General features: G+C 44.5%; 1 protein-coding gene across 3 annotated transcripts in view; it reads right to left on the reverse strand.

Moving 5' to 3' along the window:
• Window positions 1–18210, reverse strand: part of CFAP61 (cilia and flagella associated protein 61) — a 423133-nt gene that overhangs the window by 293243 nt on the left and 111680 nt on the right. For all 3 annotated transcript variants that reach the window (XM_073672462.1, XM_073672463.1, XM_073672461.1), the window contains exons 12-13: window positions 17356–17395; window positions 4877–5016 (exon numbers count right to left, since the gene is read on the reverse strand). In XM_073672462.1, coding sequence (XP_073528563.1) covers window positions 4877–5016; window positions 17356–17395 — 180 coding nt within the window. The remainder of the gene's footprint in view (window positions 1–4876; window positions 5017–17355; window positions 17396–18210) is intronic.

An 18210-nucleotide genomic window follows, 5' to 3' on the forward strand; every position in this document is an offset into this window, starting at 1 on the left:
GGATCCCTTTAAAGTGATGGCTTACCATTGGCACTTATTGTGTAGAAAATAATGAGAAAACCATACAAACGTGATATACTATAAAGAGTTAAATACAAGCACCCGGCATCTATTATACATATGCATGTGACTGTGGACTAAACATGTATATTTTATCTTCTCCTAGACACCACCAGAGATGTAATGATCAGAAGACATCATATTAATTAAGCTTCAGTGTTCTTATCTGTAGGATCTATGCTCATTAATTAAAGCTTAGTCCCATCGCTCTGATGGATGTCTGGATTCTATTAGCCATTTGATTAACTTCTTTACTATTTTGCATCCGCTTTCTGCATACAAATAAAGTATACAAGCACACTGATGTAAAAATAATGACAAATGTATAATTATCAGGGGGGTTTTGTATAGTCGCATACTGAAGATGTTTACTAATAACGGATACACAAAATGGTTAAGGCAATGCGAATTTTCTAAGGTCATTCGTAATTTATGATCCAAGAAGAACACAATTACAATGATATTGAATTAAACACCTCTACAATGGCACATTCATCTTATGCAGGGAGTGAAAACCACTAATGAGACTAATTATCATCTCTAATTATCAGCTTTGTGTGTTGGATTATAATAAGCCTACATCATCCCTATATGAAAAGTTGCAGTGAGGATTTACGCTATTTATTTACTGACTTTTTTATCTTTTCCTAACGGAAGAAGGTTTCACAACACACATCAAGTCCTTTTCACCAGAAAACTGGTATAGAAATGTCATCCATCTTTGTAGAACGTGTAGTTGTGCAACAGTATGGCAACTTTTGCCGTTTTTATGTCAGCTCAACCAGAGCTTAGCGGGAGCGGCATAGCCTTGAACGGCCCAAAAGGTTCAGAATAATTTACTCCACAAAATTATAGCAAAAATGTACTAGTCTATGACTGTAGAACATTTCTTATTTCTAGCAGCAGAAAGATGCGCCAAATTCATAAAAAAAATCCAGGCCTCTTAATGAATTTGGCTCATTTACTCCAGCAGACCCTGGATCAAGGATGGTGCATAATGAATAGGTCCTCCATATGGACTATTTTAATACTAGCATGTAATGGGCAAAATCAGAAATTTGATTTGTGCTGCCCTGGTCCAGTGTCAAGTCCGGGCCTTCAAGGCAGCTGGTCCTCACTTCTGTGCCCGGCATCCTCAGCTTGGCATTTCAGGCCATTGAGGGCATAGTAGGTGCATCCAGGATGCCATGCCGCGGATGCTTGGTGTAGAAGTGAAGACCGGCTGCCACAAAGGACTGGACACGGTATAGGGCATCACAGAGTGAGTTGCTCATCTCTAGCTCACTGCCTATGAGAAATCTACACCATGACCTGATCTGGATGTAGAACTGACGACCATGACTGTGCAGACATCGCTTTTGTTACTTGGACTGCATTAGCCTCCCTCCAATTTTTTTCCTATAAGATTCATGGCAGATTATAAGCCTATCTAGTTGCATATTTGGGTTTTTGCGCTACCATAATGTTACATACAAACCCCAAGAAAAAAAAATGAGCATATGGTAATTTTGCACGTATACCAGCTTATAGTCCAGATCGTTTCTTTGGTTTTGCTGTAATCTCTTGTACTTTGCACTAACTGGGAGCATGGCACCTCTTTCTGAGCTAAGTATTTCATCTGTATAGCTCCCATGTATGGGTGTCTCAGTTGGGGCCCTGTCCTGCTCTGTCCTTATTCACATTGATGTTTTTTGACACATGGTAAGGTTTTAATACTAGAGACAGGTTATGACAGTCCTAATGGGTACACCTTGTCGTGGTGGGATGGCTTTTACGCTTCTTTTATCAAAATAGCGTTAACTAAGTACCCTATGTCATTTACACGTACTGTTACTATTTACTTATTTATGTGATATAGGGTATATGCTCATTTTGGTTTTTTTGGGGGGCGGGGGTTCTTGGGTTTTGTCTGCGAAATGGCCACATTGTGAACATGCTCTTACTCTTTGCATGTATACCAGCTTATAGTCCGGCTCATTTCTTTGGTTTTGCTATAATCTATATATATAATCGTCTTATCCCGTCTGTCTGTCTGTCTGTCTTTCTGTCTGTCTGTCTGTCTGTCTGTCCGTCCAGGAAATCCCGCGTCGCTCATTGGTCCGGCAGCGGCCAATCAGCGACGCAGGATTTCAGAAAAAAGATGGCGGCCGTTAGCGGCTCACCTGCGGGACGGAGATGCAGCCGGGAGATGACCGGCGCGAGGCGATCATCTCCGGGCTGGTAGCAGCAGAAGGACCTCGACCGCTGGCGCCGCTGACCTCCATGCGGCTAGGGTGTGAAGGGAGGACCGGGGAGCGGCGCAGCGGGTCGGGATACTTCTGCTGCGAGCAGCCGCTCATCTCCCGGCTTCTTGCAGCGGAAGTAGCCACACAGGCAGCGGCGCTGACATCCATGCGGCTAGGGTGTCAAGGGAGGACCGGGGAGCGGCGCTGCGGGTCGGGATACTTCTGCTGCGAGCAGCCGCTCATCTCCCGGCTTCTCGCAGCGGAAGTAGCCGCACAGGCAGCGGCGCTGACATCCATGCGGCTAGGGTGTCAAGGGAGGACCGGGGAGCGGCGCTGCGGGTCGGGATACTTCTGCTGCGAGCAGTCGCTCATCTCCCAGCTTCTCGTAGCGGAAGTAGCCGCACAGGCAGTGACACTCCCCGGTCCTCACCAATACGATTCCGCTCCACAGTCCTCACCAATACGATTTGATGATTGGTCGCGATCTCTGGCCGAGACCAATCAGTGATCTTGGCAAAAAAGTTAAACACCGCTGTGCTGATTGGTCGCGGACGCTGCCCGTGACCAATCACCGATTTGGGCGCCACATTTAAACAGCGGCCGCGACCAATCACCGATCTTGGCGCCACATTTAAACACTGCTGTGCTGATTGGTCGCGGACGCTGCCCGCTACCAATCAGCGATCTTGCCGACACATTTAAACACTGCTGTGCTGATTAGTCGCGGACGCTGCCCGCGACCAATCAGCGATCTTGGCGCCACATTTAAACACTGCTGTGCTGATTGGTCGCGGACTCTGCCTGCGACCAGTCAGCGATCTTGCCGACAAATTTAAACAGTGCTGTGCTGATTGGTCGCGCGCTGACCTCCATGCGGCTAGGATGTCAAGGGAGGACCGGGGAGCGGCACTGCGGGTCGGGATACTTCTGCTGCGAGCAGCCGCTCATCTCTCGGATTCTCGCAGCAGAAGTAGCCGCACAGGCAGCGCCGCTCCCCGGTCCTCAACAATACGATTCCGCTCCCCGATCCTCACCAATACGATTCGATGATTGGTCGCGAGCTCTGGCCGCAACCAATCAGTGATCTTGGCAAAAAAGTTAAACACCGCTGTGCTGATTGGTCGCGGACGCTGCCCACGACCAATCACCGATTTGGGCGCCAAATTTAAATAGCGGCCGCGACCAATCACCGATCTTGGCGCCACATTTAAACACTGCTGTGCTGATTGGTCGCGGATGCTGCCCGCCACCAATCAGCGATTTTGGCGCCAAATTTAAACAACACTCTGCTGATTGGTCGCGGCCGCCAGCCGACCGCAACCAATCAGCGAGATTGGCGCCAAATTTAAAAAACGCTCTGCTGATTGGTCGCAGCCACCAGCTGCGACCAATCAGCGAGATTGGCGCCAAATTTAAACACCGCTTTGCTGATTGGTCGCGGTCGCCTGCCGCGACCAATCAGCATTATTGGCGCCAAATTTAAACACTGCTCTGCTGATTGGTCGCGGTCGCCGGCCGCGACCAATCAGCGATATTGCCGCCAAATTTAAACACCCCTCTGCTGATTGGTCGCGGTTGCTGGCCGCGACCAATCAGTGATATTGGCACCAAATTTAAACACCCCTCTGCTGATTGGTCGCGACCGCCGGCCGTGACCAATCTGCATTATTGGTGCCAAATTTAAACACCGCTCTGCTGATTGCTCGCGACCGCCAGCTGCGACCAATCAGCGACATTGGCGCCAAATTTAAACACCGCTGTGCTGATTGGTCGCCGTCCGCAACCAATCAGCATTATTGGCGCCAAATTTAAACACCGTTTTGCTGATTGGTCGCGGTCGCGACTAATCAGCAATTTTATCACCAAATTTAAACAAGCTCTCCAGTCCTCACTAACACGGTTTGCTGATTGGTTGCGGCCGCCGCCTGCGACCAATCACCGATATTGCCGCCAAAATTAAACACCGCTTTGCTAATTGGTCGCGGTTGCCGGCCGCGACCAATCAGTGATTTTGGCGCCAAATTTAAACACCGCTCTGCTGATTGCGTCCGGTGGGCCCCATACATATTCTAGAATACCCGATGCATTAGAATCGGGCCACCATCTAGTGTTATATAATAGGCCCCTTCTCAGGAAAGCTCTGTCTATCAATTCTTATAATCAATTCTCTATATATTTATTGACATCTTTTTCTATTACCTTGACTAGAACTATAATAAAAATGAGTTTAATAAAAAGGCGACATGTTCATTAGTCAGGTCTGAGATTATGACAACTATAGATCCAAGACCTCTACATAAATAAGGTATAAAACCTATTACAAACACACAAGAAGACATTGTACAAAAGATTCATTATATCAGAAAATGTGTACGTACTTGAATATTTGTTCATAATATGATTTTTAATGATTTTAAATTAGGGCTTTCTTTTCATCTTTTTTTTATTACAGCTTTAATAAAAAAGCACCGGATGGCCGGAGTCAGGAGGTGCGGACTGCCATGACAATATATTGTGATCCTATTTGCTCACACATGCAGGTGTAAAAAAAAAAGACAAGCAGAGATTGCTGAGGTTGATTTTCCACTTACTTGATCAAACCAGCGCGGTGGAAAATATAAAGCTCCTGAGGCAAAGTGCATGTACTCAGAGGCACGGCTCGCACAAAGCTCTGGAGCAGAGGAAATTCAGGGGTGAGGTGAGGAACCGTGATGATGCAGAAGTCTTTATCCTGGAGCAATGAAACACAAACACATTACTGGAATCCATGCATATCATACAACTGGGAATAAATACTAATTAATTAAAATGTTTCATGCATCAGAGATCACAGTATTAGCCTGGAATGATTTCATGCACTGGAGATGGAGGAGGCTGGCAGGGCACCTTATAAATAAACAATACCATAGCATTACATGAGCGATAATACTTTGCCTACATTAATACCGCCTTAGCTTTAATTATACTGATTGTGTTTGTCAAACATTTAGCGTGGAAATTATTTATCCCTGCACCCTGCAAATCTTTCATCTATTCTAGAAATCTGCTCTGCTATGGTTCAACGTACTAAGTGTACGATCAGTTATGGGGCTGGCGTTAGCACAATAAAGGAGGTTCTCCACTTTGGACAATCTCTATTTGTTTGGCAATAAAGTGATACCGATTTTTCCTACTGGGACCCCCAAAGATCAGCTGTAATCTGTGGGGGAACCTGGCAGTAATGCCGGCCATACATGTTAGACAGCTGTCAGCTAAGCGATGCTTCAGATGATCGTTCTTCTGACAGCCATCTCGCCACCTCTCCCATACACAGGAGCGCTCATTTGGCCGAGTGCTCCAGTGTTCTCTATGAGAAAGACACTAATTGACGAATTGACCGATGGTTTATCTCCGGTAGAATAATATAATTGTTAGTCCGAAATCAGACATACATGATTGACATCTCTTCCTACCATCAGTCGGCTGGTGCCCCATACACGTTCAGTACTTCAGTCTAAGAGAGGATTCACACTAGATAGGTTCCCAGCAACAAGAGTCGCCTTACCGTGGCTGTCGGGTAGTCATAAATTGGCCAACTTATGTGCTAAGTATTCTCAGCTATTCCTATTTTCTAAAGCAGTAATGCCATTCAAATTTCATATATTTCATATTTGCATACTATAGCACTACAGAGTGTTACTTTATTAGTTAGTTCTATATGGAGATGGCTACTCTTAGTAAGCACCTGTACACACCTGTTTTCTGTTTTGGAAGTGACGGTCAGTCTTTTGATATTTTTATACAGATTAGACTGTTAGCCAAACCCGTCAGTATCGGCAGGTTCAGCCGGCATTAGATTAATGAGTATGGGGTCATAAAGCCTCAATTTGATGTCTGTGACCTTCTTTTACCAGTACGCAGGATTCGGTATCCATCCATTTTTTGTCGGTATGATGGTTTTTACCATCACTTTGGCATCCGTTTTTCTAGTATGCAAAAACAAAAATGATTCCTACCCATTAAACAGTGAATACAGCACAGCACTCAGACTACACAAAGATGGCATAATTGTGCTGTCTGTTTTTTTTTTTAACAGCCCCATTGATCTGAGCAGGTGAGTTTGATCCGCGACTCAAATAAAAATCATACTTTACTTTTTTTTTTTTTTGCGGAAACTCAGTCTGTAGAAGAGTAGAAGTCTGCAGAAGAATACTGACATGTGAGCAGCCCCATAGACAATAAAGGGTATGTGTTCTATCCATGGAATACAAAGATAAAACATGTACATGAAAAATGAATGGGAATGAGGCCTAAGTGTAAGTGTTCAATTTACCTACAGCGTCACCACAGGGGTAATTTAAGGGGTTGTCCAATGAAAACAAGTTATTACCTATCCACAGGAGAGTGTCGCACCGCTGGGTCCCACACCGATCTGCAGAATGGGGATTTTTTTTTTAATCTCTGTTGGGGAACTTTAATCCCCGTTACAAAATGGCATGGCAGGTCGAATGTTGGACCGCTGCACCATTCTTTCTCTATTGGACTGCCAGAAAAACCTAAGCGCAGCAATTGAATGCACTGCCGCTCCAATGGGGATAAAAGTTCCCCGTTCTACCGGTGCAGATCACAGTGGTTGGACCCCCTACCAATAAATAAGTTAGCATTTATCCCGTGGATAGCTTATAACTAGAGATGAGTGAACCCGAACTTATAAATTCGGGGCCTGTACTAGACAGTTAGTATCCGGTCGTAAACACAGTACATTGACTTCTCCCGGAAGTTCGTTGCAATGTTCAGAGTTCCGGGGAAGTCCGGGAGGACATAGAGAGAGAATTTTCCAGTTCAAAAGTTCGTGTCCTCATTGTTTTTAATGGGGTTTTGGTTCAAGTTCGGGTACAGTTCTAGTACCTGAACTGAACTTTGGAATAAAGTTCAGGTAGGGTACCAGAACCCAAAATTCTATGGGTTCGCTCATCCCTAGTTATAACTTTTTGTCACTGGACAACCCCTTTAAGTTTTTTTAACTACTCTACACTCTGGCAAAAAGATGAGGATCCTAAACACAGAACCCCCCTTTCCTGCTGACATTGAGATAGCAAAAGATGCTGGGAGATTTCAGTCCTGAAGCCTGCAGAGTTGTGAATGCAGTTCTAAGGCTATGTGCCCACGATGCAGAAATGCTCAGGATTTTTTGCGTTTCTGCATCTCCCTGGCAGAAAAAAACGCATGCGGATTGTACATGCGGATTGTACATGCGGATTGTACATGCGTTTTCCTGCCAGGGACATGTGGATGTGAAGCGTTCTTCATATGCATTTCCGCATGCGGGTTGACAAGCGCTTTCCAAGCGATTTTAGCATCACTTGGAAAGTGCTTGACAACTTGGTCACACTATATAAATCCATGCAACCGGCATGGATTTATATAGTGTGACCGAAAGAATGGCAAAAAATAAAAAAATAAATATATACTTACCCTCCGATGGCCCGTGCTGTCTTGCTTCGCTCGGTCCCGGCTGCCGGCAGCGGTACACTGAAGGACCTGCCGACGTCAGCGTCGCGTGACCCGTCACATGACTATGACGTTAGCGCAGGTCCTTCATTCCATCGCAAAGTGCCAGGAAGCAAGGAGGAGTGCAGCGCGGGCCGCCAGAAGGTAAGTATAATATTTATTTTTTATTTTATTCTTTTTTTACAGCTTTTAATGGTACCTGGGTGTGGATGAGACTCTCCTCTCCTCTACACCCGGGTACCATCCGCACATTAGAACGCGCCAATTACGCAAGCACAGATGCAGTTTTGCGGAATTGGCGCGTTCTAATGCAAGTCAATGGCGGCGAAAACACAGCACTTCCGCAAAATATTTGGTAGTGCTGCGTTTTTTTCCGCAATGATAATCCGCAGCGGAAATTTCCGCAGCATGTGCACAGCACATGCAGATTATCATTGGGGGACATGGCAGACCTTCTACCAAGCGTTTTTTAAGCTTTTCTGCAGCGTTTTTGCCGCTGCGGAAACGCTTAAAAAACGCATCGTGGGCACACAGCCTTAATGATAAAATGGGCTGTAGCTCAAGATTAGTAGGAAATATAGAAAGAAACATATTAGTAAGGTTTGTTTATTATGTGACAAGTGATCGGTAATCGTTTTGTAGGACTGGTCTATAATACACAGATGGTCCGTAAACTAAAATATGTACAGTGTTTTATATCTATTGATTTTCTTTCAACTAACTTATTCAAAACCAGAGAAATACAAAAGCAATACCAGAAGAGACTTATGGAGCACATTTTTTCATTCTTGCTATTTTAGTACATGCCGGTCTTCCACGTGACATATATTGTCTCACTCTTGCCATTCTTGCTGAACATGTATGTATATAAGTGGGTGTTATCATTCTCCTGGTAAATGGGGTGTCGCTACACAGTTTGGCATGGTCAGCCCTGACTGGTCAGTGTGAGACCCCCCAACACCCAGTTGCCGATGTATTCATACATTTCTAGTAGGAATAACAGAGGAAGGGGACAATACAGAGTTGAAATAGAATTGTTATAGGAAATGTAAGTATCTACTGAAAAAGGCAGGAGAGATGACAAGTCCTGCTCATATTTAAGCTGGTGGAGCACAAAGTAGGAAATATTGTTTTGGGGGATAACAGAAGACTTAAAGGGGTATTCCCATCTCCAAGATCCTATCACAATATGTAGTAGGTGTAATAATATTAGCAAACACCTCCAATTAGAAATGTTGTATAGTCCTTCTGATAAGCTATGTCGCTTAGCCCATGTGCAGTATTTATTTATTAATTTAGTTATCCATGGTTAAGACCACTAACAACTGCCACTATATGAGTGGTCGTAACCATGGATACCTAAGCTACTACAATGACCTGCACATGGGGTAAGAGACATAGCTAATCAGAATAACTATACCACATTTCTAATTGGAGGTATTTGTTAATATTATTATTATTATTACACCTACTATATTTTGGGGTAGCATCTTGGAGATGGGAATACCCCTCTAGCTTTAGGTCTGGGCTACACGGTGGCATGTGTCATATCACAGTAATTCTCTGAAAAGATACGCAACAAAAACATTTGTGCAATGTGTCTGTGACTTACTGTTGCACAACTATATTAGTTGTAGATAAGTCGCATGTGACTCGCATAAAAGTCTATGGTAAGTGTGTCACTTGTGACTTGCGACAGAAAATCCGAGACACTTGACTGGTGTCGCAATCACAACGCGTCACCAAAGGAATCATTACATCTGATGCTGCGATTTAATGTCGACAAGTAACCCTACTCTAATCCTTTGTTGCTATATGACAGAAATAAGTTAATAAAAGAAAAAAACACATTTTTCAGAGGTATATTACTGAACAGTGCATCCACACAGTTCATATTGTAAGATACAGGCACCATCAGTCTGGGGACAGGCTGCATCTAATAAAATAGCTAGCCTCAGGCCAGCCTCACAGATACCTATTTAACAGAGATGAGACCGGATCTCCTGATAATTCATTACCAGAATGTCAGTCTTATTTCTAGGTTTATTCAAGATCTTATTACAGGACGCTATAAGGCCTCATTCAGACTTTGGTTTTTCACGTATCTGCGTTTTTTTTCATGGATAGAACATGTACTCATTATAGTCTACGGAACTGTAAACAGGTACACACGTGTTTTTTGTGGATCGTGTGTCTGTAGAAAAATCACACGGACATGTCTGATTCTGATCAGCGCCACTGATCAAAGTAATCCATACAAGTCTAGGGTCAATGAAAAAAAACACTCAGTAAATGGATGCCATCGGTGTGCAGTCTGTGTGTTGCCCATGGTTAAGATTGCAGTGGGTAGGAGAAGCTTTGTAATTTATTTTGAAATGAGAAAATTATGGATTAAACACTGATGGTAACACCAGACACCGACCAAACACTGATGGTAACACCAGACACAGGCCAAACACTGATGGTAACACCAGACACCGACCAAACACTCATGGTAACATCAGACACCGACCAAACACTGATGGTAACACCAGACACCGACCAAACAATGATGGTAACACCAGACACAGGCCAAACACTGACGGTAACACCAGACACAGACCAAACACTGACGGTAACACCAGACACAGACGAAACACTGATGGTAACACCAGACACCGACCAAACACTGATGGTAACACCAGACACAGGCCAAACACTGATGGTAACACCAGACACCGACCAAACACTGATGGTAACACCAGACACCGACCAAACACTGATGGTAACACCAGACACAGGCCAAACACTGATGGTAACACCAGACACCGACCAAACACTCATGGTAACATCAGACACCGACCAAACACTGATGGTAACACCAGACACCGACCAAACACTGATGGTAACACCAGACACCGACCAAACACTGATGGTAACACCAGACACCGACCAAACACTGATGGTAACACCAGACACAGGCCAAACACTGATGGTAACACCAGACACCGACCAAACACTCATGGTAACATCAGACACCGACCAAACACTGATGGTAACACCAGACACCGACCAAACAATGATGGTAACACCAGACACAGGCCAAACACTGACGGTAACACCAGACACAGACCAAACACTGACGGTAACACCAGACACAGACGAAACACTGATGGTAACACCAGACACAGGCCAACACTGATGGTAACACCAGACACAGACCAAACACTGACAGTAACACCAGACACCGACCAAACACTGATGGTAACACCAGACACAGGCCAAACACTGATGGTAACACCAGACACCGACCAAACACTGATGGTAACACCAGACACAGGCCAACACTGATGGTAACACCAGACACAGACCAAACACTGACGGTAACACCAGACACCGACCAAACACTGATGGTAACACCAGACACAGGCCAAACACTAATGGTAACACCAGACACCGACCAAACACTCATGGTAACATCAGACACCGACCAAACACTGATGGTAACACCAGACACCGACCAAACAATGATGGTAACACCAGACACAGGCCAACACTGATGGTAACACCAGACACAGACCAAACACTGACGGTAACACCAGACACAGACCAAACACTGACGGTAACACCAGACACAGGCCAAACACTGATGGTAACACCAGACATCGACCAAACACTGACGGTAACACCAGACACAGACCAAACACTGACGGTAACACCAGACACAGACCAAACACTGACGGTAACACCAGACACAGACCAAACACTGACAGTAACACCAGACACCGACCAAACACTGATGGTAACACCAGACACAGGCCAAACACTGATGGTAACACCAGACACCGACCAAACACTCATGGTAACATCAGACACCGACCAAACACTGATGGTAACACCAGACACAGACCAAACACTAATGGTAACACCAGACACCGACCAAACACTCATGGTAACATCAGACACCGACCAAACACTGATGGTAACACCAGACACAGGCCAAACACTGATGGTAACACCAGACACAGACCAAACACTCATGGTAACATCAGACACCGACCAAACACTGATGGTAACACCAGACACCGACCAAACACTGATGGTAACACCAGATACAGGCCAAACACTGATGGTAACACCAGACACCGACCAAACACTCATGGTAACATCAGACACTGACCAAACACTCATGGTAACACCAGACACCGACCAAACAATGATGGTAACACCAGACACAGGCCAACACTGATGGTAACACCAGACACAGACCAAACACTGACGGTAACACCAGACACAGACCAAACACTGACAGTAACACCAGACACAGACCAAACACTGATGGTAACACCAGACACCGACCAAACAATGATGGTAACACCAGACACAGGCCAACACTGATGGTAACACCAGACACAGGCCAACACTGATGGTAACACCAGACACAGACCAAACACTGACGGTAACACCAGACACAGACCAAACACTGACAGTAACACCAGACACAGACCAAACACTGATGGTAACACCAGACACCGACCAAAAACTCATGGTAACATCAGACACCGACCAAACACTGATGGTAACACCAGACACCGACCAAACACTGATGGTAACACCAGACACAGGCCAAACACTGATGGTAACACCAGACACCGACCAAACACAGACAGTAACACCAGACACAGACCCAACACTGATGGTAACATCAGACACCGACCAAACACTGATGGTAACACCAGACACAGGCCAAACACTGATGGTAACACCAGACACAGACCAAACACTGATGGTAACACCAGACACCGAACAAACACTGATGGTAACACCAGACACAGACCAAACACTGATGGTAACACCAGACACCGACCAAACACTGATGGTAACACCAGACACAGGCCAAACACTGAAGGTAACACCAGACACCGACCAAACACAGACAGTAACACCAGACACAGACCCAACACTGATGGTAACATCAGACACCGACCAAACACTGATGGTAACACCAGACACAGGCCAAACACTGATGGTAACACCAGACACAGACCAAACACTGACGGTAACACCAGACACAGACCAAACACTGACAGTAACACCAGACACAGACCAAACACTGATGGTAACACCAGACACAGACCAAACATTGACAGTAACACCAGACACAGACCGAACACTGACAGCAACACCAGACACAGACCAAACACTGACAGTAACACCAGACACACACCAAACACTGACGGCAACACCAGACACAGACCAAACACTGATGGTAAAACCAATCACAGACCAAACACTGATGGTAACATCAGAAACAGACCAAACACTGATGGTAACACCAGACACCGACCAAACACTCATGGTAACATCAGACACCGACCAAACACTGATGGTAACACCAGACACAGACCAAACACTGATGGTAAAACCAGACACCGACCAAAAACTCATGGTAACATCAGACACCGACCAAACACTGATGGTAACACCAGACACCGACCAAACAATGATGGTAACACCAGACACAGGCCAACACTGATGGTAACACCAGACACAGACCAAACACTGACGGTAACATCAGACACAGACCAAACACTGACAGTAACACCAGACACAGACCAAACACTGATGGTAACACCAGACACAGACCAAACACTGATGGTAACACCAGACACCGACCAAACACTCATGGTAACATCAGACACCGACCAATCACTGATGGTAACACCAGACACAGACCAAACACTGATGGTAACACCAGACACCGACCAAAAACTCATGGTAACATCAGACACCGACCAAACACTGATGGTAACACCAGACACCGACCAAACACTGATGGTAACACCAGACACAGACCAAACACTGACAGTAACACCAGACACAGACCAAACACTGATGGTAACATCAGACACAGACCAAACACTGATGGTAACACCAGACACAGGCCAAACACTGACGGTAACACCAGACACAGACCAAACACTGACGGTAACACCAGACACAGACCAAACACTGACAGTAACACCAGACACAGACCAAACATTGACAGTAACACCAGACACAGACCGAACACTGACAGTAACACCAGACACAGACCAAACACTGACAGTAACACCAGACACACACCAAACACTGACGGTAACACCAGACACAGACCAAACACTGATAGTAACATCAGACACAGACCAAACACTGATAGTAACACCAGACACACACCAAACACTGACGGTAACACCAGACACAGACCAAACACTGATAGTAATATCAGACACAGACCAAACACTGATGGTAAAACCAATCACAGACCAAACACTGATGGTAACATCAGAAACAGACCAAACACTGACGGTAACAGCAGACAAAAAACAAACACTGACGGTAACACCAGACACAGACCAAACACTGATGGTAACACCAGACACCGACCAAAAACTCATGGTAACATCAGACACCGACCAAACACTGATGGTAACACCAGACACCGACCAAACACTGATGGTAACACCAGACACAGGCCAAACACTGATGGTAACACCAGACACCGGCCAAACACTGACAGTAACACCAGACACAGACCAAACACTGATGGTAACACCAGACACAGGCCAAACACTGACGGTAACACCAGACACAGACCGAACACTGACAGTAACACCAGACACAGACCAAACACTGACAGTAACACCAGACACAGACCAAACACTGACGGTAACACCAGGCACAGACCAAACACTGATGGTAACATCAGACACAGACCAAACACTGATGGTAAAACCAATCACAGACCAAACACTGATGGTAACATCAGAAACAGATCAAACACTGATGGTAACACCAGACAAAAAACAAACACTGACGGTAACACCAGACACAGACCAAACACTGACAGTAACACCAGACATAGACCAAACATTGACGGTAACACCAGACACAGATTGAACACTGACGGTAACACCAGACACAGACCAAACACTGACAGTAACACCAGACACAGACCGAACACTGACGGTAACACCAGACATAGACCAAACATTGACGGTAACACCAGACACAGACCAAACACTGATGGTAACATCAGACACAGACCAAACACTGATGGTAAAACCAATCACAGACCAAACACTGATGGTAACATCAGAAACAGACCAAACACTGATGGTAACACCAGACAAAAAACAAACACTGACGGTAACACCAGACACAGACCAAACACTGACAGTAACACCAGACACAGACCAAACATTGACGGTAACACCAGACACAGACTGAACACTGACGGTAACACCAGACACAGACCAAACATTGACGGTAACACCAGACACAGACCAAACACTGACAGTAACACCAGACATAGACCAAACATTGACGGTAACACCAGACACAGACCAAACACTGATGGTAACATCAGACACAGACCAAACACTGATGGTAAAACCAATCACAGACCAAACACTGATGGTAACATCAGAAACCGACCAAACACTGATGGTAACACCAGACAAAAAACAAACACTGACGGTAACACCAGACACAGACCAAAAACTGATGGTAACACCAGACACAGACCAAACATTGATGGTAACACCAGACACTGACCAAACACTGATGAAGCTCGACTTAAATATATTGATAGAAATCAGACCAGTGCCGTAACTATAAACTTCGGGGCCCCGGGGCAAAACTTCATAGTGGGGCCCCTAACACTTCAATCACTAGAGGTTGTGCGGAACGTGGTGAAGCCAGCTACGCATTATTGTATACAACACACAGGCTTCACCACGTTCCGCAAGACCTTTAATAGATTTTGTTGTTTATGATGCAAGTTTTAGAAGTTAAATATTCAGTGAATATGTTTGGAAAATTATTGAAATGATAGTCTCTCCTGTCCTCCAGGTGACATTGTCTGACAGGAATATAGGACCTGGGTATTTTATGAGAAATTAAAGTATTAAAATACAATTTTTTACCATCAGTTTGGGGCCCCTTGGGTGGTTGGGGCCCCGGGGCAGTGCCCCAGCTGCCCCGGTTGTAGTTACGGCCCTGAATCAGACTGTTTTTTTGTGTACAAGAAGAATCCCTGACGTCTGAATGAGGCCCTAGGTTTACCTTTAATTACTGAACTTGCCATTGTTTGAGGTTGCAGTACTAGAAGAAGCAATGCAATTAGTGGTAAACCTCTAGCAGCAGAAGCACTAAAGAATGTGTGATAACACCCACAGGGGCATGGTCACATGAAGTATTTTTAAGCTGAAAAAAAAATCCAACTTGGATTTCAAGAGAAATCAGCATCAGAAATCTACAGATTCCACCAGGAATTCACATCAAAGAAGTGTCATGTTACAGTGACAAGTTTTTAAAACCAAGAAAAAACATGCTGTAGGAAGCTTATTCAAAGAGTATTTAAAGGGAGTCTGTCAGCACAGAATGACTGTTCAAACCAAGTACAGGCGATTGGTGCACCATTGGAGTGACCAAACATTTAAGTGCACCTTCCTACCTACTTGTTTTCCCTCTAACTTTGCCCCTCTTTTATTTTGATTGATAGCTCTGAGTTTATAGAGCCAGAGAATGGTGGCGATGGATAGAAAACAAATAGGTGGGAAAGTGTACTTAAATGTTTGGTCACACCAAGGGTGCACCCAGCACCTGTCCTTGGTTTAAACAGTCATTCTGAGCTGATAGACTCTCTTTAAAGGGGTTTTCCACAATATTGACACTGATGTTCTATCCCTCAGATATGTCATCAGAAGCAAATCAGTGGGAGTCGCACAGTCCCCGTCATTCATTGCACTCCCAGCAGAGGCGGGATATAAACAGTGTATGGAGCGGAACAGCACTGCTCCATTACACTGCTTAGTTGCCGCTGCCGGGTACTCCAGAAAAACTCACATTCAAACAATAGGATCTGATCTGCAGTTCATGGCAGCAGCTACTAAAGATGGTGTGGCCTGAGGTTCCCCGCTCCATACAGAGTCTTCAACCTCTGTCAAAGCTACAAACAGCTGATCTTTGGAGGTACCGGGTGTCAGACCCCTACTAATCTGTTATTGATGACCTAACCTATGAATAGGTCATCAATACCAATGTGGTGGAAAACCCTTTTAAATCAATTTTTGATGTTGATAGTTTTAACTAACTATTGGCAATAACAGATTCTGTAACACTGTTACGATCACTGATTATATGTATGAGGTATATTCAGTTATTTTGCTGTAACATCTTTCAAATCTACATCTATCAACTTTTCTCACAATTTAGAGCAATTTTCTTATTACAAGTACTCTAAGAAAATAGTATCATGGCTGCTCATTATCGTTCCTAGTGAATCTCATTATATGCTATAATAGCCTAGATAATGAAGATCCGCTGAGAGCCTACACATTTTTACAACAAACCTGACAAGCCCCATCAGATGTGGTATGGGGTATGGAGCACTCTCCCACTTGACAGATCACGCTCTGTGCGCTCTCGTACAGGCTGCTGCCCACAGCTCCGCGTGTACATAGGGACTAACTCTGGCTGCTTCATAAATAATTGTCTACTCAACAATAAGCTGATTTCTTCTTGTTACTAGTTTCATTTTTTGATGAATTATACTTACAGGAAATAGCTGGAAGACATGACTCAAAAAATCAATGGCCCTGTATATTAAGAAAAGAAACAACAGCAAAAAAAAACAGTTAGAGAACTCCAAAAAGCTTAGTGAGTGTCACAAAGTAACAACAAGGAGGAATTTTGATATGATTGTGGGAGCATTAGTTATTGAAAAAAAACAGTGACCGGAAATTCTGTATTTTTTTACTTGTATAAAACAACACAACTTGATTATCTCATGTAAAGTGTTTCTTTCTTACTTAACTCCTTCATGAACACCCATATGACTTTTATTAGCATGAGAAATAAGAATAGCATTCCCCAAACAGGTGAAAATGCAGTGGGTATCAGCTGTACAATATAGCTGACACCATGCCGCATCAGCCACGATAGGTGTTGGCACCGATCATACTGTAGTTTTATAACCCCCTAGAAGCTGCTATCAACAGAAACAGTGGCATGTAGATGGTTAACAGAAGGAGAGGGCTCCCTCTGTAACCCAGTCACCACCTCGAGATCGCGATTGTGTAGTCCCCATGGTTGTCATGATAATCCAAGGCCAAATAACGGACTTGGGGTCTGCCAGCTAGAGTGGCCTGTTAGGATGTTAACAAAACCCAAAAAACATATCCCAGGGCAAAGTGGGATGTCCCAAAGCACTAATAGAGCACTAACAAAACCGATTCTGCACAAAGTGGGGACCAAATTACCATAGTAGCAAAAATGTATAAAATTTTACTTTTATTAAATATTGGTTAAAAACATATATACACTGTGTTCCAAATTATTATGCAAATAATATTTTCTCAGATTTTCCCAAATTACCTATATGAATTGCAGTCATTGTAATTTTCCAGTCAAA

This window comes from Phyllobates terribilis, unplaced genomic scaffold (genome assembly GCF_046119375.1).
Source record: "Phyllobates terribilis strain yellow unplaced genomic scaffold, ASM4611937v1 Scaffold_3__8_contigs__length_932513732, whole genome shotgun sequence".
In the NCBI taxonomy this organism is placed as follows: domain Eukaryota; kingdom Metazoa; phylum Chordata; class Amphibia; order Anura; family Dendrobatidae; genus Phyllobates; species Phyllobates terribilis.